Source organism: Haliotis rubra, unplaced genomic scaffold, assembly GCF_003918875.1.
Source record: "Haliotis rubra isolate DU_JTF1 unplaced genomic scaffold, ASM391887v1 Scf683, whole genome shotgun sequence".
Classification (NCBI taxonomy): Eukaryota; Metazoa; Mollusca; class Gastropoda; order Lepetellida; family Haliotidae; genus Haliotis; species Haliotis rubra.
In genome coordinates this window covers 485,605-507,844 of record NW_025767394.1, presented here as the reverse complement: position 1 = coordinate 507,844, position 22,240 = coordinate 485,605, and the positions used below count along the sequence as shown (strand labels likewise).

Here is a 22,240-nt window from a genome sequence, read left to right as displayed (position 1 = left end):
CAGATATACGCCTCAATACCCCCACAAGTTGTCATGTGTCACTCTACATTAACAGCCAGGGGCGTAGCTACCATTATAAAAAAGCCCGGGCTTACACATAATTTTTTTTCTAAAGATCAGCGTGAAAGTTGGGAAAGCACTCAATACTATCTAATTATAAAGCTTGGCAACCTATTGGGCTTACACGAAAAAAACATGGCGTGCTACTCGCCTGACATCCTCGATAACCTCCAGGGTATACGTTACGATCACTCTCCAACTATACCCTGGATACATCCACGGCTTGGCCCGATGATAATATTACCTCCCTTTGGTGGCTCAGCATTCTCACAGTAGCCAATCAGCTAAGCCGCCGTTACATCCGAGCTTCCCAGTGTCAACAAAGATAGCGATGCAAGCCGTGGATGCATCCAGGTTATAGTGGAAAGTGATCGTAACGTATACCCTGGAGATTATCGAGGATGCTCGCCTGACAGCACGAATATGCAGTCAGGCCATAACACTGTAAACATGCACCGGATAGATTACACTTCAAGTATGTTAGTCACGTGTCATCTGCCGGAAGTGACCTCTGTGACACATCGGAGGAAGACATTTGTCTAGGTAGGTGTGTTGTAACTGTCTCTCTTCTCGCAGGCCAGTGCACGGTTATCTGTCTGGTCCAACATTTGCTAGTATATGTCACGATGCCACGTTGTTACTGCTTGTGGTACAAATACCATGTCCGTACAATGTAAATCCTGTATATTTGAGATACGTAACAACAACAAATTTCTACTTTCGTTGTACGATGATGGCAGCTTGCCACTCATACCCGCGCTGACTCACCGTAATTGTGTCATATGGAGACGGACAAGCCTATATTTGGCTTGTTTAAAAGTACGTTTTGTACAAAATCGAATCAGCCAGCTACTCACATACGCCACGACACACCGTCTTTGTGTCATATCGTGCACCGACAAAGTCGTGTCGTGTCGCTTTAGTTCAAAAGTGCGCTATACACAAAATCTAACCAGCTACTACTGCGCCGATGTTGAAAGCACGGAAAGATCTGTTGAATGAATAGCTTTCTTATTGTTGTCGTGTTGAAAAGACTGCACTGCAAGGGTATACGTTGTATGGATATACATGGCCAGGGATCTCTCGATGTTACCGAACCGCCTCGCCTCTGTGTGTTGTGGATAGAATGTGGATATGTTGTTTCTAGCTTTCTTATTGTTGTCGTGATGTAAAGACTGCACTGCAAGGGTATACGTTGTATGGATATATATGGCCAGGGATCTCTCGGTTTTACCGAACCGCCTCGCCTCTGTGTGTTGTGGATAGAATGTGGATATGTTGTCGGGCGACCAGTATTTCGTGGACTTAAAGGAAGACAAGCATATACAGACACGGAGTAGTACTAATCAACAGGCGTCAGTTCTGGAAAGAAACAGCCTGTCGCGTGTTGTAATTTGTAAGTTTTGTTGCTGTTTCTTGTTTGGTGTGAAACGCTGCAGTCGGCAATATTCCAGCTGTATGATGATAGTCTGAAATTATTCAAGACTGGACCAGGCAATCCAGTGATCAACTGCATTATCATACAATGGATAGTGTTCTCGGCAGGTTAAAGCACACTGATATTTTCGGTATCCGTTGGGGTCATATACGGATATCAATGCAAATTAGAGAGGTCATATGCAAATTTCAGGGACTACTTTCACAGTGTAAACAAACATGGCGTCAAGGGTCGGCGGTCGTGTCCGGTCGTGTATCGCCAAGGCTCGCTAAATACAATGATTATTCCTAATGCAGGATATTAACCATCCCAAAACACACTCGCGTGATTACCTATATTTATCATCCACGGAATTTGGATACAATAACATGTGTCGACCAAGTCAGAGATCCTGACCACCCGATGCCGTTAGTCGACTCTTGCGACTTTTTCTAACGCGGATCTTCACTGTTTGTTGTTTTCCTATATGTGTCTCCGAGCACCTTTATTATATTTAATTAATCTAACATATAATTAATATAAAGGAAAACTGATTTCTATGGATAGTCAACTTCTTTATTGCAATGAGTGCGACGCACTCCATTGCAATAAAGAAGTTGACTATCCATAGAAATCAGTTTTCCTTCATCTTCACAACTTCTAAAATGCCTCTCAAAGAAATAATTAATATAGTTTAGGAATCATCAGTCCTGAAAATATGTGAATGTCAGACACTAGTTGTTATTCTACAATGAGGCTAACTCAACAAGACACTGTGTTGAGGACACAGACATATGTCTTATTTGAAATAGTTGGACAAGCGGACAATGCAAAGTTGGAATACATGAAATGCTTAATATGTCTTTTAACACATCAGGAATACGTTTTTACAAAATGTTACATCGGCGTTATGGTACATTCTTCAATGAATATAGAAAATATAGGAAAGAGATCGGTCGATCAGGGCTTGTACATCGCAATAACCACCTTTGAAAAAACAGGTGTTGTAACGACTGCGTTGTCACGAAGTGAAATGTCTATAGACAAGTACTTGAAATATGAACATGTGTAATTACAGATTAAAACGTTCAGTGTTTGACTATTGCATGGCACAAACGAAACTGTTTGATAGATAGATACTGACCAGGCCCGAATATTTCTAGTTTGTGGCAGAAAGGAAGATTTTAAAATGGCGCTTTTAAGATTTCTACTGTGGACTCAAATGCCTTGGTCTCAATCAGCGATTTGACGTTCGGTATAAAATTGAGATGTTTGCTAACTGTTCTTTGGGTGCCAACTATATGTTGGTTTCCAAACTACCTATCTCACCATAAAGGGAAATATAACAGAGATCACTCATTAAAGTCTACTGTCTTTCAGAATGGACATCTTCCCCAAGTGTTCTGTCTGTCATCAGCAGTTTGTCTTCAAAGGTCCCGCCCCCTACCTACTGCCCTGCCTACACGCGGTGTGTGAGACGTGTGTGAGATCTGCAGCTGCTGGTGTGATAGCATGCTCTTCTTGTCAGACGGAGGTCAACCTCACAGATACAAGGCTCAAGAAGGATGCAGTGAGACAGAAGGAAGTATTCCATCTGACAGTCCAACATCGCCCCACAGAGCTTCTCTGTACACACGAAGATGACGGCACCCAGGCTGTGTGTTGGTGTCGGGAGTGTGAAGAGCTCCTCTGTGAATACTGCCAGAATATGCACAGCAGCTTCAAACTGACCAGAAAACATGTACTTCAAAACCTCAGCGACTTTAAACCAGTTATCTCAAACATTCCAACCCCCTGCAGTATCCACAGCCCTGATTCTCTTTATCTTTTTGATCGGAGATGCAACATTTTGATTTGTGGACGATGCAGATTTGAAGGTCACGCAGATCATGAAGTTGAGAAGTTAGATGTGGTAGCTGAAAGTATCCTCAAACAGTTGGACCAACACAAAACTGAGCTGGCAACCTTACAAGCTCACCAACAGTCCAACATTCAGAATATCAGACGAGGGACCGAAATCACAGATACAACGAGCAATACGTTGACAGAAAATATTGGCCATACTTTCAGAACTCTGCGAGCACAACTTGAACAAAGAGAGAAGGAACTTCTGACTGATCTTGACGGTCAGACGAAGGGGGCCAAGACAACTCTCCGTACTCGGCTAAACACATGTGAAGAAGCTTCGAAGAAATGCTCTGAGGTTTTAGACTACGTCACCAAGGTTCTCACGTATGCCTCGCAATCAGACCTCCTGGAGTTGGAGAGTTCTGTAAGGGAGGCAACTCGGGCTTTCCTTGACACTGCTGAGACTCAAACACAGGACATACCCGCAGCTGTCTTTAACACCAACGGCTTGTCAAAGCTGAAATCAAACATATCACGATTTGGGGCCGTCGTGACCAAGGAATTGGAAGAAGAATATGCAAGAGGTATTTATATGATTGCACGTTCTTTTGTATTGCGAGAAGAACTGGAAGAGCGTTCTATAGTGCTTACAGATACGCTATTCTTATGGATTCACAATACCATTTAGAAAGTGGTCAGACGTAACATTTGTTGTATTTGAGATTACACTTTCTCAGTAAATTACAGATTCTAGAACTTTGGGGGTTCTAGAATGTATGCTTTACTTATAAGTGTCTGCCCTAGTACATCATGTTACATTTGGCTACTTTCAAAATGGCATTGTCTATTTATAGCCGTCGGCCATGTGAGTCGTGTCAATTTATATTTGTCAGATGGGTACACAAAGTACGTGGTCTAGTCTACCAGTTGTCAGATGGGTACACAAATAAAGTACGTTGTCTAGTCTACCAGATGTCAGATGGGTACACAAAGTACATGGTCTAGTCTTCCAGTTGTCAGATGGGTACACAAAGTACGTTGTCTAGTCTACCAGTTGTCAGATGGGTACATAAAGTACGTGGTCTAGCCTACCACTTGTCAGAGGGGTACACAAATAAAGTACGTGGTCTAGTCTACCAGTTGTCAGAGGGGTACACAACGTACGTCGTCTAGTCTACCAGTTGCCAGATGGGTACACAAAGTACGTCGTCTAGTCTACCAGATGTCAGAGGGGTACACAAATAAAGTGCGTCGTCTAGTCTACCAGTTTTCAGAGGGGTACACGAAGTACGTCGTCTATTCTACCAGTTGTCAGAGGGGTACACAAATAAAGTATGTCGTCTAGTCTACCAGTTGTCAGAGGGGTACACAAAGTACATGGTCTAGTCTACCAGTTGTCAGAGGGGTACACAAAGTACATGGTCTATTCTACCAGATCTCAGACTTCCATTTTTATGGAAACTGCGTTGGCTGAGTGGGTTAGATCGCTGACATTATGTGACTGGGTGCCTGACTCTGAGAGTGTGGGTTCAAATCTCGGCTAAACTCACCCAAACAACAAGTAGTAGAATTTGTGCTTTACTGGGAAAGTGTAATCCCAAATATAACATGTGACACATCATACTTAGCAACTCGAGTTTCTTGCTCCAAAATCACAAATATTGTACTTAAAGCACAGGTTGCAGGTATGTGTTCTCACAATGCCAGTTTCTAATCAACCGGTTGTGTTAAATACTTAACATACACGCACTTCATAAACACATGTCCATAATAGATTTGGAATTTTACAATCAAGATCTCTAAATGGATGTCTCGCCCCTCGCAGTTGTAATATTGATGATGCGGCGTAAAACACTAATCATTCATTCATTCATTCGTATGTATGTATGTGTGTGTGTGTGTGTGTGTGTGTATGTATGTACTGACATTTATATGTACATCATTGTGTTGTTTCAGACAGGGAAACTCAAACTGAACATGACTTCATAGCTGAGATGGTAATCAAATATAAGAACGTGAGTTTGGTAATTTAAATAATATAATGTGCCATAACCCCTAACGAAGAGCGTATGAGAGAGTATGTATGACTACAAAGTATTAAATGTACTAGAACCAATTAAAATGTAAGACAACGATCTAAAACATTTTGAATCCGTTTTCAGAAGTACATGTCCATAATTACCTATCTAATGTCTACAGCACATCGCTCGCCGCGAATAGCTGTAATATTGCTGATGCGGGGTTGAGGAACAATTATTCATTCGTTCATTTTCATTCATTCATTCATTCAGCACATCGGAAAACTGAACATTGACTGAGACAAAAACAAAATCGAAATACATGCAAGCTAAATACCAGATGTAACAACCTGAGACTGATATGATTTTTAAATATTCACTTCATTGTAAAGAAGTACATGGTAGCATCAGTTATTTTAGAGGTATTCGTTCACAACAAAGTGGGCACAATTCATGGATAGCAATTTCTTAGCTATAACATTATAATTTCGTGCTTTCAAGTTTACACAGATTCCCGAACGTTCGTTGGTTGAGAGAGCGGTCATGTGATCTAAATTTCAAGTTTCATTACTCTTGAACCCCTCTAATCGTTCATACTTGTGTAAACACCGTTCATACGATGTGTGAACGTTTTCGCTTCGGTTTCAAGGACCCCCAATAATTGGTGATGCCAATTCGCGCGAACGAACCTGTTTCAAGTCACCCCAAGTTTGGCAATGTCATCACTACCAAACGGATTGCCGAACATTGTCTTTTCACAGGAGTTTAATGTTTCGCAGTTTGCGGGTTCATATGGCGGTTTTCTGCCCGAGGTCTGTTTAACAACTGCTCAATAAATTTCACAATAAATAATCAAAATAAATAGAATACAACAAGATCAGCTTCCTATTCGCCACGCCGCACAACTACGAAGTCGGTCAGTGTATTATTACGCGGTCAAACAAGGTATTTACAAGTGAAAAGGTACAATGCTATTGTTATTGCTTCTGATATTTGTTTCTGTTTGATGCTGTTATTGATGTTATACTTATTAAAGCAGTTTCAAACCCCATAACGAATTTGTTGTTATATTTTAAAGATCGGATACTTTGAGAACTATTTCTTCAAGGGTTGGGATACATGTGTAAAGAAAATCGCTGTGTATACAAACATCGCTGCAATACGTACGTTCTTGAACCGAATGGCATTACTACATTTTCCAGGTATTAAAACACACTAAACAATGATCATCTACAAATGGGTGGAAAACGTATGTGTAAACTTAAAAGTGCGAAATTATAAGAATTGAATGTCAGTTCGTAAACTCGCTCGTTCACACGAGTTTGAACACCGCTTTGACATCGTTCATTTTTCAGTGCAAACACACAAACTGACATTCAATTCTTAAATAGCGACTACACGTCATGGACCCTTATAACGTTGTCAGGCCACTGTATGGGAATCCGGAAACATCGCTATGGAAGTAGATAAAAGTCATATTCGTTGCATCGTGTGTTCTTTGTTAAGTTTAATTCAAAACATTTTAGATATTTTTGTACCTACCTATCACCTACCTCCCTATGTGCCCCGACCTCCCTACCTACGTATAATAATTAATGATTAATGATTATCCTTTCAGACCATCGATGACATCAAGAAGAGAGCCTCAGACACCATCGATTTCATTCTTGGTAAAGTCCAGTCACCTTTGTTCCTTTACTTTCTTCGTTCAGATAACTGAGTCCAGGTATTAACACTAAAATGTTGGCCTGTGTGTTGGCTTTATTATTGACATTCACTACAAGATATAAAAATGTTGTTTTATCAAAGTGATGGGAATGTTGATGTTGCAGGGCTGAGCAATGAATGCGATGTTCACCTGCTGAAACCAGACGTCTTGGACAAGTCGATGGTGCTGAAGTGTACGTTCATAATCTACCCATTTACAATGTATGCTTAAACTGCGATGTCGAGTGGTTCAGCTAAATTAGCAATTCCAAAGTATTCGATAGTCGAATATTCGTTAATACACCTGTTTTACTAATAAGCTATATGCAAGGATATGGATTCTTTGTTGTTTAACGCCGCAATCGGCAATATTTCAGCAATATGGCGGCGATCTGTAAAACAATCCAGTGGTCAACAGCACTGGCATTGATCTACGCAACTGGGATACGATACCATGTATCAACCAAGTCAGCGAGCCTGACCACCCCATCCCGTTGCATCTTACGACAAGCACAGGTTACTGAAGGCCAATTCTAACCCGGACCTTCACGCTTCTTTAATAATATGTAACTTCAGTGTTTGTTATCCTGCTTCAACGAACCATTTTCCAAGCTGTCCGCCACTTACCTGCGACAAGTTTCAGTCTCTGACTGGCCTTAGTTATATGTATATATGGAATATTGGTACCCGCTGTGTCCAGAGAATGTCCCTCGGCTATATTATACCTTAAGGGTCAGTGTAACCAAAAGCACCACCTTCTGAGTAACGTTAATCAGAACTAGTCAGTTCCACTCCAGTGCTATCAGTTCCACTCCAGTGCTATCAGTTCCGCTCCAGTGCTATCAGTTCCACTCCAGTGCTATCAGTTCCGCTCCAGTGCTATCAGTTCCACTCCAGTGCTATCAGTTCCATTCCAGTGCTATCAGTTCCACTCCAGTCCTATCAGTTCCACTCCAGTGCTATCAGTTCCGCTCCAGTGTTATCAGTTCCATTCCAGTGCTATCAGTACCATTCCAGTGCTATCAGTTCCACTCCAGTGCTATCAGTCCTATTTCAGTGCTATCAGTTCCACTCCAGTGCTATCATTTCCATTTGCAGTGCTATCATTTCCACTCCAGTGCTCTCAGTACCATTCCAGTGCAATCAGTTCCATTCCAGTGCTATCAGTTCCACTCCAGTGCTATCAGTTCCGCTCCAGTGCTATCAGTTTCACTCCAGTGCTATCAGTTCCATTCCAGTGCAATCAGTTCCACTCCAGTGCTATCAGCTCCACTCCAGTGCTATCAGATCCACTCCAGTGCTATCAGTTCCACTCCAGTGCTATCAGTTCCACTCCAGTGCTATAAGTCCTATTTCAGTGCTATCAGTTCCACTCCAGTGCTATCAGTTCCATTCCAGTGCTATCATTTCCACTCCAGTGCTATCAGTACCATTCCAGTGCTATCAGTTCCACTCCAGTGCTATCAGTTCCATTCCAGTGCTATCAGTTCCGCTCCAGTGCTATCAGATCATCTCCAGTGCTATCAGTTCCACACCAGTGCTATCAGATCCACTCGAGTGCTATCAGTTCTACTCCAGTGCTAACAGTTCCGCTCTAGTGCTATCAGTTCCGCTCCAGTGGTATCAGTTCTACTCTCCACTCCTGTGCTATCACGATACCAGGCAGAGAAATAGGTTCCAAAACAAACGTTCATTATATCCATGAGTTCGTTATAAGCGTGTACGTTATACACGTGGTTTACGGTAGAGTTCATGCCCTCGGCGCCGAGCACCAGGTGAAGACTTACAATAAACATTCAATCAAACGCACAACGTTAGGAGCGGTTTCGTCATGATTTGCACGTTCTTGGCCGTCGCCTATTCGATTTCGTACCTGAACTACTGGTCGGTTGAGTTAATAGTTTTAGGGCGACGTAGACCAACACAGTGACTTGACGTAATATAAATCATCAGGTATTGTAATGCCAGAAGACATTTAGATAGCATAAAGGAGACGTCAGCATTATCAATATTTATTTTGATACACGTATACATAAAACTCTGCTTCATTTTACGGATTAAAACCTTCCATCACTTCCATTTCCGAAACATGAAATACTCATTCAATAAAAACGCAGTAGGTCAACAAGATATAAAATCACAGCAGAACTAAATCTGTCTAAGACATTTGAGAGCCTGTCAAATTACATCATATTTTCCATGTGATGAGAGACAAAATCTAAAGCCGTCCGTTGCACTTACCCATGTATGATATCGGGGCCCAAAACTGTTAAACCATCATTTAATTTCAAGTACAGCACTTCTGATATTTGTTTGTATGTTGTTATTCACAAGACATGTAATTAGAGAGTGTTCAATATTTTCAGGGGTCTCCAAATTGCAATGGCCACATTCTGAAGAGACCGCCTCTTCAATAATACTCATGTAGGCATTTAGCCCACAGTTTCCAAAACGGAGACGTGTCAGAATGACCTCCTCAATCCTTTTACAGCGACGAATTTTATGACCAGATGGTCTAAGTTTGTACATATGTCGGCCGGTAGTACCCGCATCCCAAAATGTTGCCAACTCCTTGAAACCGATTTCAATAAACCAGTTTCAAAATCTTTAGGACTTGGCTGAAATTTTAATACATCAACTTCAGAATATTGTTACTGAAATCAGTTTTGTTTTCTGAATCAGTGACAACAGATGAGTGTCTGCTAGACTGGTCACTCCACTATATTACATTCAGTTCACCCGATGTGTATGTGACAGGGCTTGAAATAATATACAGATAGCAGCTTGCTTACGTAGTTTGCCCCCGGAGAGCGGAAGGTCGCGGGTTCGATCCCCGACCCCGTCATACCAATAAGACGTTAAAATATGGTACTTGTTGGTCCCTGCCTGACGCTCGGCATTAATGGGTACAACAAGGATTGGTCGGCTCAGAGTCAGTATAATGTGTCTGAGTGGGGTATCCATGCTTCACTGCGGCATGGTATCTCAGTGGGCTAGCACTATAAAACCATGTTCAGTCTGGGCTAGTACAAGCAGCCGCAATACGTACACATACACGCATGCACGTCGTCATATGAGCGAAATATTCTCAAGCACGACGTTAAACCCAATTTCACCTCACCTCACGTAGTTTGCCCCTGTGGTCAATCTTTGATCAAAACTAACCCTTACGCTTTGTTTTTTTTTAAAGTAATTTTCTGAAGCTTATGTTTTGCTCGTTTGTTTGTTCAGCTTGATTAACGTTGCATTCAGCAATATTCCAGCTATGTGACGGCGGTTTGGAAATATTCAGACAATCCAGTGATTGACATCATGAGCATCTAATCAGCGTTTATGTGTTGTAGGTATACATCTGAAGTATGACACAGATAAAATTAACCTTGACTGCACCCACATCAACACAGAGGGGGACTTGATCAACAGCCAGTCTGACACCAGCTCTGCAGGGAAAGGGAGACTGAAGAAGTACTGGGGCACATGCAGCACTATCCCCCTCCCCTTGGTTGATTGTCGCCAGTACTGGGAGACGAAGACCAGGGTCGGACTGGACACAACACTCACAGGGAGCAATCTCATCCTGGAGGTTGGTGTCTGTGCTGAGGGAGAGATGGACATGACTCCCTTTGTAGCCGGTCGTCCTCATGCCTACAGTTTGATCGTCCACCACTGTACTACTCACAAAGGGATATGCAAGAAAATCAGGAAGGAGGGAAAGGTTGTGTTACATCTACCTGACACCATCCCCAACACAGCAGGGACATCACACACACTACACTACGGTGTTGTCTATGATGACGCCAGGAAGAAGATTGTCTTCATTGATGTGAAGGAGAACAAGGTGATGTCGACGTTAGACAATGTAGACTCCAGTCAAACCTGGTGGCCGATGTTCGGGGTGTATAACCCATCTATCGTCACTGTCAGCATGAGACTTGTGGTGGGCCGTGACATCAACATGACGGAGGAAAAGAAAGCCATGATTGTCAAGGCGCTGTCGTGATGAGGCATGCTAAAGGTGGGCATGGTGGTGAGTATGATCACACCCAGATACGTATGTATCAACATGACAGAGGAGAAGAAAGCTCTAGTTATAAGACATTGTCATGATGCCATTTTACGACACCGGCGGCCATGGTGGTGAGTAAGAACACACGGAGATATGTACCAACGATATCAACATGACGGGGGAGAAGAAAACTCTACTTATAAGATACTGCCATGATGCCATGTTATGACACATGTGAAATGTGTCAGTGACACTGTCAGTCCAGCCATACTGTCCACATTATGTATATCTTGATGTCGTGGGTATAAACACGCTTTAAAACAACAAGTTATGAATGTGAAATGTGTTAGTGACACTGTCAGTCCAGCCACACTGTACACATTATGTATATCTTGATGTCGTGGGTATAAACTCGCTTTAAAACAACAAGTTATGAATGTGAAATGTGTTAGTGACACTGTCAGTCCAGCCACACTGTACACATTATGTATATCCTGATGTCGTGGGTATAAACTCGCTTTATAACAACAAGTTATGAACGTTAAATTTGTTAGTAACACTGTCAGTCCAGCCATACTGTACACACTATCTATACCCTGATGTCGTGGGTATAAACTCGCTTTATAACAACAAGTTATGAACGTTAAATTTGTTAGTGACACTGTCAGTCCAGCCATACTGTACACATTATCTATATATTGATGTCGTGGGTATAAACTCGCTTTAAAACAACAAGTTATGAATGTGAAATGTGTTAGTGACACTGTCAGTCCAGCCACACTGTACACATTATGTATATCCTGATGTCGTGGGTATAAACTCGCTTTATAACAACAAGTTATGAACGTTAAATTTGTTAGTAACACTGTCAGTCCAGCCATACTGTACACATTATGTATATCCTGATGTCGTGGGTATAAACTCGCTTTATAACAACAAGTTATGAACGTTAAATTTGTTAGTGACACTGTCAGTCCAGCCATACTGTACACGTTATCTATATATCCTGATGTCGGGGACATAAACTCGCTTTGAAACAACAAGTTATGAATGTGGTACCAGTTGTCACAGGGGTACACAAAGTACATGGTCTAGTCTACCAGTTGTCAGAGGGATACACAAATAAAGTACGTCGTCTAGTCTACCAGATGTCAGATGGGTACACAAAGTACATGGTCTAGTCTACCAGATGTCAGAGGGGTACACAAAGTACATGGTCTAGTCTACCAGTTATCAGAGGGGTACACAAAGTACATGGTCTAGTCTACCAGTTGTCAGAGGGGTACACAAATAAAGTACGTCGTGTAGTCTACCAGTTGTCAGATGGGTACACAAAGTACATGGTCTAGTCTACCAGATGTCAGATGGGTACACAATGTACATGGTCTAGTCTACCAGTTGTCAGAGGGGTACACAAATAAAGTACGTCGTCTAGTCTACCAGATGTCAGATGGGTACACAAAGTACATGGTCTAGTCTACCAGATGTCAGAGGGGTACACAAAGTACATGGTCTAGTCTACCAGATGTCAGACTTCCATTTTTTATGGAAACCGCGTTGGCTGAGTGCGTTAGATCGCTGACATTATTATGTGACTGGGTGCCTGACTCTGACAGTGTGGGATCAAATCTCGGCTAAACTCAAACAAACAACAAATAGTAGAATTTGTGCTTTACTGGGAAAGTGTAATCCTAAATATAACATGTGACACATCATTCTTAGCAACTCGAGTTTCTTGATCCAAAAGCACAAATATTGTACTTAAAGCACGGGTACGTGTTCTCACAATGCCAGTTTCTAATCAACCGGGTTGTGTTAAATACTTAAAATACACGCACTTCATAAACACATGCCCATAATAGATTGGGAATTTTACAATCAAGATTTCTAAATGGATGTCTCGCCCCTCGCAGCTGTAATATTGATGATGCGGCGTAAAACACTAATCATTCATTCATTCGTATGTATGTATGTGTGTGTTTTGTGTGTGTATTGTTTTGTTTTTTTTATTATTGTGATGTGTGTGTGTGTGTGTGTATGTATGTATTGGCATTTATATGTACATCATGGTGTAGTTTCAGACAAGGAAACTCAAACTGAACATGACTTCATGGCTGAGATGGAAATCAAACATGAGAAGGTGAGTTTGGTAATTAAAATAATGTAATGTACTATAACCGCTAAAGAAGAGCGTATGAGAGAGTATGTATGACTACAAAGTATTAAATGTACTAGAACCAATTAAAATGTAAGACAACGATCTAAAACATTTTGAATCCGTTTTCAGAAGTACATGTCCATAATTACCTATCTAATGTCTACAGCCCATCGCTCGCCGCGAATAGCTGTAATATTGCTGATGCGGGGTTAAGGAATAATTATTCATTCATTCATTCATTCATTCACTCATTCATTCATTCATTCATTCATTTATTCATTCATTCATTCATTCATTCATTCATTCATTCATTCATTCATTCATCCATTCATTCATTCACTCATTCATTCATTCATTCATTCATTCAGCACATCGGAAAACTGAACATTGACTGAGGCAAAAACAAAATCGAAATACATGCAAGCTAAATACCAGATGTAACAACCTGAGACTGATATGAATTTTAAATATTCACTTCATTGAAAAGAAGTACATGGTAGCATCAGTTATTTTAGAGGTATTCGTTCACAACAAAGTGGGCACAATTCATGGATAACAATTTCTGAGTTATAACATTATAGCGACTACACGTCATAGACCCTTATAACGTTGTCAGGCCACTGTATGGGAATCCGGAAACAGGGCTATGGAAGTAGATAAAAGTTATATTCGGTGCTTCGTGTGTTCTTTGTCAAGTTTAATTCAAAATATTTTAGATATTTTTGTACCTACCTATCACCTACTTCCCTATGTGCCCCGACCTGCCTACCTACGTATAATAATTAATTATTATTGATTATCCTTTCAGACCATCGATGACATCAAGAAGAGAGCCCCAGACACCATCGATTTCCTGCTTGGTAAAGTCCAGTCACCTTTGTTCCTTTACTTTCTTCGTTCAGATAACTGAGTCCAGGTTTTAACACTAAAATGTTGGCCTGTGTGTTGGCTTTATTATTGAGATTCACTACAAGATATGAAAATGTTGTTTTATCAAAGTGATGGCAATGTTGGTGTTGCAGGGCTGCTCAATGAATTCTATGTTCACCTGCTGAAACCAGACGCCGTGGACAAGTCGATGGTGCTGAAGTGTACGTTCATAATCTACCCATTTACAATGTATGCTTAAACTGCGATGTCTGAACCTATTGTTCGAGTGGTTCAGCTGTATTAGCCATTCCAAAGTATTCGATAGTCGAATATTCGTTAATACACCTGTTTTACTAATAAGCTATATACAAGGATATGGTTTCTTTGTCGTTTAACGCCGCAATCGGCAATATTTCAGCCATATGGCGGCGGTCTGTAAAATTATCAAGTGGTCAACAGCATTGGCATCGATCTACGCAACTGGTATACGATACCATGTGTCAACCAAGTCAGGGAGCCTGACCACCCGATCCCGTTAATTGCCTCTTACGACAAGCACAAGTTACTGAGGGCCAATTCTAACCCGGACCTTCACGCTTCTTTAATAACATGTAACCTCAGTGTTTGTTATCCTGCTTCAACGAACCATTTTCCTAGCTGTCCGCCACTTACCTGCGACAAGTTTCAGTCTCTGACTGGCCTTAGTTTTATGTGTATATGGAATATTGGTACCCGCTGTGTCCAGAGAATGTCCCTCGGCTATATTATACCTTAAGGGTCAGTGTAACCTAAAGCACCACCTTCTGAGTAACGTTAATCAGAACTGCTAGCTCCAGTGCTATCGTTCCGCCCAAGTGCTATCAGTTCCGCTCCAGTGCTATCAGTCCGCTCCATCAGTTTCAGTGCTATCAGTTCAATTCCAGTGCTATCAGTTCCGCTAGTGCTATCAGTTCGCTCCAGTCAGTTCCATTCCAGTGCTATCAGTTCCACTCCAGTGCTATCAGTTCCTATCAGTTCCATTCCAGTGCTATCAGTATCAGTGGTATCAGTCCCGCTCCAGTGCTATCAGTTCTAGTGCTATCAGTTCCACTCCAGTGCTATCAGTTCCGCTCCAGTGCTATCAGTTCCATTCCAGTGCTATCAGTTCCATTCCAGTGGTATCAGTCCAGTGCTATCAGTTCAATTCCAGTGGTATCAGTTCCACTCCAGTGCTATCAGCAGTGCTATCAGTTCCACTCCAGTGCTATCAGTTCCACTCCAGTGCTATCAGTTCCACTCCAGTGCTATCAGTTCCGCTCCAGTGCTATCAGTTCCACTCCAGTGGTATCAGTTCCACTCCAGTGCTATCAGTTCCACTCCAGTGCTATCAGTTCCGCTCCAGCTATCAGTTCCAGTCCAGTGCTATCAGTTTCCACAGTCCCGCCAGTGCTATCAGTTATCAGTTTCTCCAGTGCTATCAGTTCCATTCCAGTGCTATCAGTTCCGCTCCAGTGCTATCAGTTCCACTCCAGTGCTATCAGTTCGGCTAGGTTCCAAACTGCCTACATCCCAAACTGCCAAAAAGAATATTGTAGGCAGCGTGGGAAATGATTTTTTGCCCTGTAGAATAATGGAACAGCCCAATTATCATTGAAGAAGGGATGTGTCGTTTGGAGTAAGGTAGTAGTAGTTATTTGCTTTATATAATGTAGCACACACAGCTAAGGTATTCCGGTGACAGGGTAGTACACGTATTATGAAATGAGGGGAACAAAAAATAGAAATTTTGAAAGATTGGTGTTACTACCAAAAAAAACCCCTCAACAATTGAGTATTAAGGGAAATTTGAATCGGATGCCGAATTAAAAAGGTAAAAAGAAATATGAAATAGGTAATAGATTTTGAACTTAATATAGACGTGGTGTAGTAAATGGTTATTGTTATTGTATTTTTTAACCAACCCGTGTTTAAAAACATATTTATTAAGTGAATAATGACAAATGTATAAAAGGTAAAAAAATGAACTTGATAAAAAGAGAGAACTGATTTAAAAAGTTAAAAGAAGATATATACATATTTATAACAAGTTTTAAATTGGTAAAAAATGGTACTATTGTTTTTGTTGCTAGATTGTTTGTTATAATTTTGTATGAATGAGATATTTAGTGAGTGGTTTAATTAATTTGGAATTTGTTAGAATGTGCTTGAAATCAGAAGAGTACTACTAGTTTTGGTATCTGTACACCCCCAAAAGACGTTAAACAATCCTATAATCTCCCGGCAAACTCCAGTATCTTCAAAGCAGAACTCGCAGCTATAGTTAACACCATCTGACCAAACAAACACTGCCATCTGCATTTTTACGGATTCCTTAAGCTACATACGGGCTTTCATAAATTACTCTACAACAAAAAGACCATAAGATCTAATAAATAACATATACAGGAGAATACTATACCACCAAAACAACAATATTCAAATACATTTTATCTGGGTCCCGTCACATATCGGAGTCCATGGCAACGAAATGGACATCCTTGTGCAGTAATTGTGCGTAGACTGTGAAACCAGTAAAAGACTGCAAAACTTATCAGTTTTTCATGATATATAGAGAATCTCACCCGAGTGTGTTTTGATATCAGATATATCACCACGAGTTGATAAAGAAACAAATATCCGAGGCTTGCCGAGGATATTTATACTTTTTATCAACGAGTGTTGATATATTTATCATAAAAATCACTCTTTATTAGTTTTCAATGAAAAATGTACATCTCTGAAAAACAGTATCTACTGCCATTAGATTTGCAGTGCAGCGATGTCATAATACTGTAGGCAGTATGGGAATACGCCATCAGTTCCGCTCCAGTGCTATCAGTTCCACTCCAGTGCTATCAGTTCCGCTCCAGTGCTATCAGTTCCACTCCAGTGCTATCAATCAGTCCAGTGCTATCAGTTCCGCTCTATGCTAGTTCCATTCCAGTGCTATCAGTTCCATCTCCAGTGCTATCAGTTCCAGTGCTATCAGTTCCACTCCAGTGCTATCAGTTCCACTAAAGTGCTATCAGTTCCGCTCCAGTGCCAGTGCTTTCAGTTCCATTCCAGTGCTATCAGTTCTATCGTTCCGCTCCAGTGCTGTCAGTTCCACTCCAGTGCTATCAGTTCCACTCCAGTGCTATCAGATCCACTCCAGTGCTATCAGTTCCGCTCCAGTGCTATCAGTTCTGCTCCAGTTCCACTCCAGTGCTATCAGTCACGCTCCAGTGTTATCAGTTCTACTCTCCATTCCTGTGCTATCACGATACCAGACAGAGAAATGGGTTCCAAAACAAACGTTCGTTATATCCATCAGTTCGTTATAAGCGTGTACGTTATACACGTGGTTTACTGTAGAGTTCATGCCCTCGGCGCCGAGCACCAGGTGAAGACTTACAATAAACATTCAATCAAACGCACAACGTTAGGAGCGGTTTCGTCATGATTTGCACGTTCTTGGCCGGCGCCTATTCGATTTCGTACCTGAACTACTGGTCGGTTGAGTTAATAGTTTTAGGGCGACGTGGACCAACACAGTGACTTGACGTAATATAAATCATCAGATATTGTATTGCCAAAAGTCATTTATATAGCATAAAGGAGACGTCAGCATTATCAATATTTATTTTGATACACGTATACATAAACCTCTGCTTCATTTTACGGATTAAAACCTTCCATCACTTCCATTTCCGAAACATGAAATACTCATTCAATAAAAACGCAGTAGGTCAACAAGATATAAAATCACAGCAGAACTAAATCTGTCTAAGACATTTGAGAGCCTGTCAAATTACATCATATTTTCCATGTGATGAGAGACAAAATCTAAAGCTGCCCGTTGCACTTACCCATGTATGATATCGGGGCCCAAAACTGTTATACCATCATTTAATTTCAAGTACAGCACTTCTGATATGTGTTTGTATGTTGTTATTCACAAGACATGTAATTAGAGAGTGTTCAATATTTTCAGGGGTCTCCAAATTGCAATAGCCACATTCAGAAGAGACCGCCTTATCAATAGGGCTTGCGCAATATAACCTGGAGACCGGTATTTACCGGTTCAGACATTAAAACGATACGTACTGCGATACGCTGATCGGAAACCGGTATTTGACATGCAATCGGAAAACTTTAACACTCAAATCTTCGGATATTTCCGTTTTAAATTGTTCCTTTCCTTGTTTCAGCCAAAATGACCTCATCAATTTTGTCATGATTAAAAGTTTTTATTACTAATCAAGCGACGAATTTTAAATGACGACTATAAGATGGTCTAAGTTTGTACATATGTAATATATCGCCGGCAATACTCTCCCTAGTACCCATAGCAAGGCATTTCCAAAACCCGTGTCAGAATGACCTCAAAACAGCGACGAATTTTTGCCAACTCCTTGAAACCGATTTCCAATTTCAAACCAGTTTCAAAATCTTTAGGACTTGGCTGAAATTTTAATACATCAACTTCAGAATATTGTAATCATGATTTGACTTCACTAAATAATACTAAATCAGGTGTTAAAATTTCATGAGCATGATTATATATTCTTCTGTTATTGTTATTGTTTACGTGTTACATGTTGTTACTGTTTCCCATCCGTCTTGATAATGCTGAGCAAGTATAATTCAGTAATTTGAATTTCAACAAAACATATTTGAGATACAGCAGCAGCATCCTGAAATCAGTTTTGTTTTCTGAATCAGTGACAACAGATGAGTGTCTGCTAGACTGGTCACTCCACTTAGTTACATTCAGTTCACCCGATGTTTATGTGACAGGGCTTGAAATAATATACAGATGTCAGCTTGCTTTATGTAGTTTGCCCCGGAGAGCGGAAGGTCGCGGGTTCGATCCCCGACCGCGTCATACCAAAAGACGTTAAAATATGGTACTTGTTGGTCCCTGCCTGGCGCTCGGCATTAATGGGTACAACAAGGACTGGTCGGCTCAGAGTCAGTATAATGTGTCTGAGTGGGGTATCCATGCTTCACTGCGGCATGGTATCTCAGTGGGCTAGCACTATAAAACCAGCTTAAGTCTGGGCTAGTACAAGCAGCCGCACATACACATACACACACGCATGCACGTCGTCATATGAGCGAAATATTCTCAAGCACGACGTTAAACCCAATTTCACCTCACCTCACGTAGTTTGCCCTGTGGTCAATCTTTGATCAAAACTAACCCTTACGCTTTGTTTTTAAAGTAATTTTCTGAAGCTTATGTTTTGCTCGTTTGTTTGTTCAGCTTGATTAACGTTGCATTCAGCATTATTCCAGATATCTGACGACGGTTTGGAAATATTCAGACAACCCAGTGATTGACAACATGAGCATCTAATCCACGTTTATGTGTTGTAGGTATACATCTGAAGTATGACACAGATAAAGTAAACCTTGACCGCACCCACATCAACACAGAGGGGGACTTGATCAACAGCATGTCGCACACCAGGTCTGCAGGGAAAGGGAGACTGAAGAACTACTGGGGCACATGCAGCACTATCCCCCTCCCCTTGGCTGATTGTCCCCAGTACTGGGAGACGGAGACCAGGGTCGGACTGGACAAAACACTCACAGGGGGCATTCTCATCCTGGAGGTTGGTGTCTGTGCTGAGGGAGAGATGGACATGACGCACTGTGTAGCCGGTCGTCCCCATGCCTACAGTTTGATCGTCCACCACTGTACTACTCACAAAGGGATATGTAGGATAACCTGGAAGGAGGGAAAGGTTGTGTTACATCTACCTGACACCATCCCCAACACAGCAGGGGCATCACACACACTACACTACGGTGTTGTCTATGATGACGCCAGGAAGAAGATTGTCTTCATTGATGTGAAGGAGAACAAGGTGATGTCGACGTTAGACAATGTAGACTGTAGTCAACCACTGTGGCCGATGTTTGGGGTGTATAACACTGGCCTCCTCACTGTCAGCATGAGACTTGTAGAGGGCAGCGACATCAACATGACGGAGGAGAAGAAAGCCATGATTGTCAAGGCGCTGTCGTGATGTGGCATGCTAAAGGCGGGCATGGTGGTGAGTATGATCACACCCAGATACGTATGTATCAACATGACAGAGAAGAAGAAAGCTCTAGTTATAAGACACTGTCATGATGCAATGTTATGACACATGTGAAATTTGTTAGTGACACTGTCAGTCAAGCCATACTGTACACATTATGTGTAGCCTGATGTCGTGGGTATAAACTCGCTTTAAAACAACAAGTTATGAATGTGAAATTTGTTGGTGACACTGTCAGTCCAGCCATACTGTACACATTATGTGTATCTTGATGTCGTGGGTATAAACTCGCTTTAAAACAACAAGTTATGAATGTGAAATTTGTTGGTGACACTGTCAGTCCAGCCATACTGTACACATTATGTGTATCTTGATGTCGTGGGTATAAACTCGCTTTTAAAACAACAAGTTATGAATGTGAAATTTGTTAGTGACACTGTCAGTCCAGCCATACTGTACACATTATGTGTATCTTGATGTCGTGGGTATAAACTCGCTTTAAAACAACAAGTTATGAATGTGAAATTTGTTGGTGACACTGTCAGTCCAGCCATACTGTACACATTATGTGTAACCTGATGTCGTGGGTATAAACTCGCTTTGAAACAACAAGTTATGAATGTGAAATTTGTTGGTGACACTGTCAGTCCAGCCATACTGTACACATTATGTGTAACCTGATGTCGTGGGTATAAACTCGCTTTAAAACAACAAGTTATGAATGTGAAATTTGTTGGTGACACTGTCAGTCCAGCCATACTGTACACATTATGTGTATCTTGATGTCGTGGGTATAAACTCGCTTTAAAACAACAAGTTATGAATGTGAAATTTGTTAGTGACACTGTCAGTCCAGCCATACTGTACACATTATATGTGTATCTTGATGTCGTGGGTATAAACACGCTTTGAAACAACAAGTTATGAATGTGAAATTTGTTAGTGACACTGTCAGTCCAGCCATACTGTACACATTATGTGTATCTTGATGTCGTGGGTATATAAACTCGCTTTGAAACAACAAGTTATGAATGTGAAATTTGTTAGTGACACTGTCAGTCCAGCCATACTGTACACATTATGTGTATCTTGATGTCGTGGGTATAAACTCGCTTTAAAACAACAAGTTATGAATGTGAAATTTGTTGGTGACACTGTCAGTCCAGCCATACTGTACACATTATGTATATCTTGATGTCGTGGGTATAAACTCGCTTTGAAACAACAAGTTATGAATGTGAAATTTGTTAGTGACACTGTCAGTCCAGCCATACTGTACACATTATGTGTAACCTGATGTCGTGGGTATAAACTCGCTTTGAAACAACAAGTTATGAATGTGAAATTTGTTAGTGACACTGTCAGTCCAGCCATACTGTACACATTATGTGTATCTTGATGTCGTGGGTATAAACACGCTTTGAAACAACAAGTTATGAATGTGAAATTTGTTAGTGACACTGTCAGTCCAGCCATACTGTACACATTATGTGTATCTTGATGTCGTGGGTATAAACTCGCTTTAAAACAACAAGTTATGAATGTGAAATTTGTTGGTGACACTGTCAGTCCAGCCATACTGTACACATTATGTGTATCTTGATGTCGTGGGTATAAACTCGCTTTGAAACAACAAGTTATGAATGTGAAATTTGTTAGTGACACTGTCAGTCCAGCCATACTGTACACATTATGTGTAACCTGATGTCGTGGGTATAAACTCGCTTTGAAACAACAAGTTATGAATGTGAAATTTGTTGGTGACACTGTCAGTCCAGCCATACTGTACACATTATGTGTAACCTGATGTCGTGGGTATAAACTCGCTTTGAAACAACAAGTTATGAATGTGAAATTTGTTGGTGACACTGTCAGTCCAGCCATACTGTACACATTATGTGTAACCTGATGTCGTGGGTATAAACTCGCTTTGAAACAACAAGTTATGAATGTGAAATTTGTTGGTGACACTGTCAGTCCAGCCATACTGTACACATTATGTGTAACCTGATGTCGGGGGTATAAACTCGCTTTGAAACAACAAGTTATGAATGTGAAATTTGTTGGTGACACTGTCAGTCCAGCCATACTGTACACATTATGTGT

At 41.1% G+C, this 22,240-nt stretch overlaps 1 protein-coding gene across 7 annotated transcripts; it reads left to right on the top strand.

The window, feature by feature from the left end:
• Nucleotides 1-424: 424 nt before the first annotated feature.
• Nucleotides 425-20,947, top strand: LOC124258133 (protein PML-like). 7 transcript variants are annotated; one of them, XM_046692205.1, is made up of 7 exons: nucleotides 425-603; nucleotides 2,858-3,909; nucleotides 5,276-5,340; nucleotides 6,962-7,013; nucleotides 7,176-7,244; nucleotides 10,395-10,999; nucleotides 20,069-20,947. In XM_046692205.1, the coding sequence occupies exons 2-7, from the start codon at nucleotides 2,859-2,861 to the stop codon at nucleotides 20,117-20,119; spliced, it is 1,893 nt and encodes a 630-aa protein (XP_046548161.1). In that variant the 5' UTR covers nucleotides 425-603; nucleotide 2,858; the 3' UTR covers nucleotides 20,120-20,947. The 7 variants fall into 7 exon arrangements, with proteins under 7 accessions (XP_046548161.1, XP_046548159.1, XP_046548160.1 ...); XM_046692203.1 differs by lacking the exon at nucleotides 10,395-10,999 and having other exon boundaries at nucleotides 437-603; nucleotides 19,464-20,947; XM_046692204.1 differs by lacking the exons at nucleotides 6,962-7,013; nucleotides 7,176-7,244; nucleotides 10,395-10,999 and adding exons at nucleotides 14,023-14,074; nucleotides 14,237-14,305 and having other exon boundaries at nucleotides 438-603; nucleotides 19,464-20,947.
• The last annotated feature ends 1,293 nt before the right edge of the window (nucleotides 20,948-22,240 follow it).

Bases quoted from the DNA above. Each gene is read 5' to 3' on its own strand.
- LOC124258133 (XM_046692205.1), top strand. From the start codon at position 2,859: ATGGACATCTTCCCCAAGTGTTCTGTCTGTCATCAGCAGTTTGTCTTC. The intron at 7,245-10,394 runs GTACGTTCATAA...TATGTGTTGTAG, and splicing joins CAAGTCGATGGTGCTGAAGT to GTATACATCTGAAGTATGAC. The intron at 11,000-20,068 runs ATCAACATGACG...GAGGGCAGCGAC, and splicing joins GACTTGTGGTGGGCCGTGAC to ATCAACATGACGGAGGAGAA.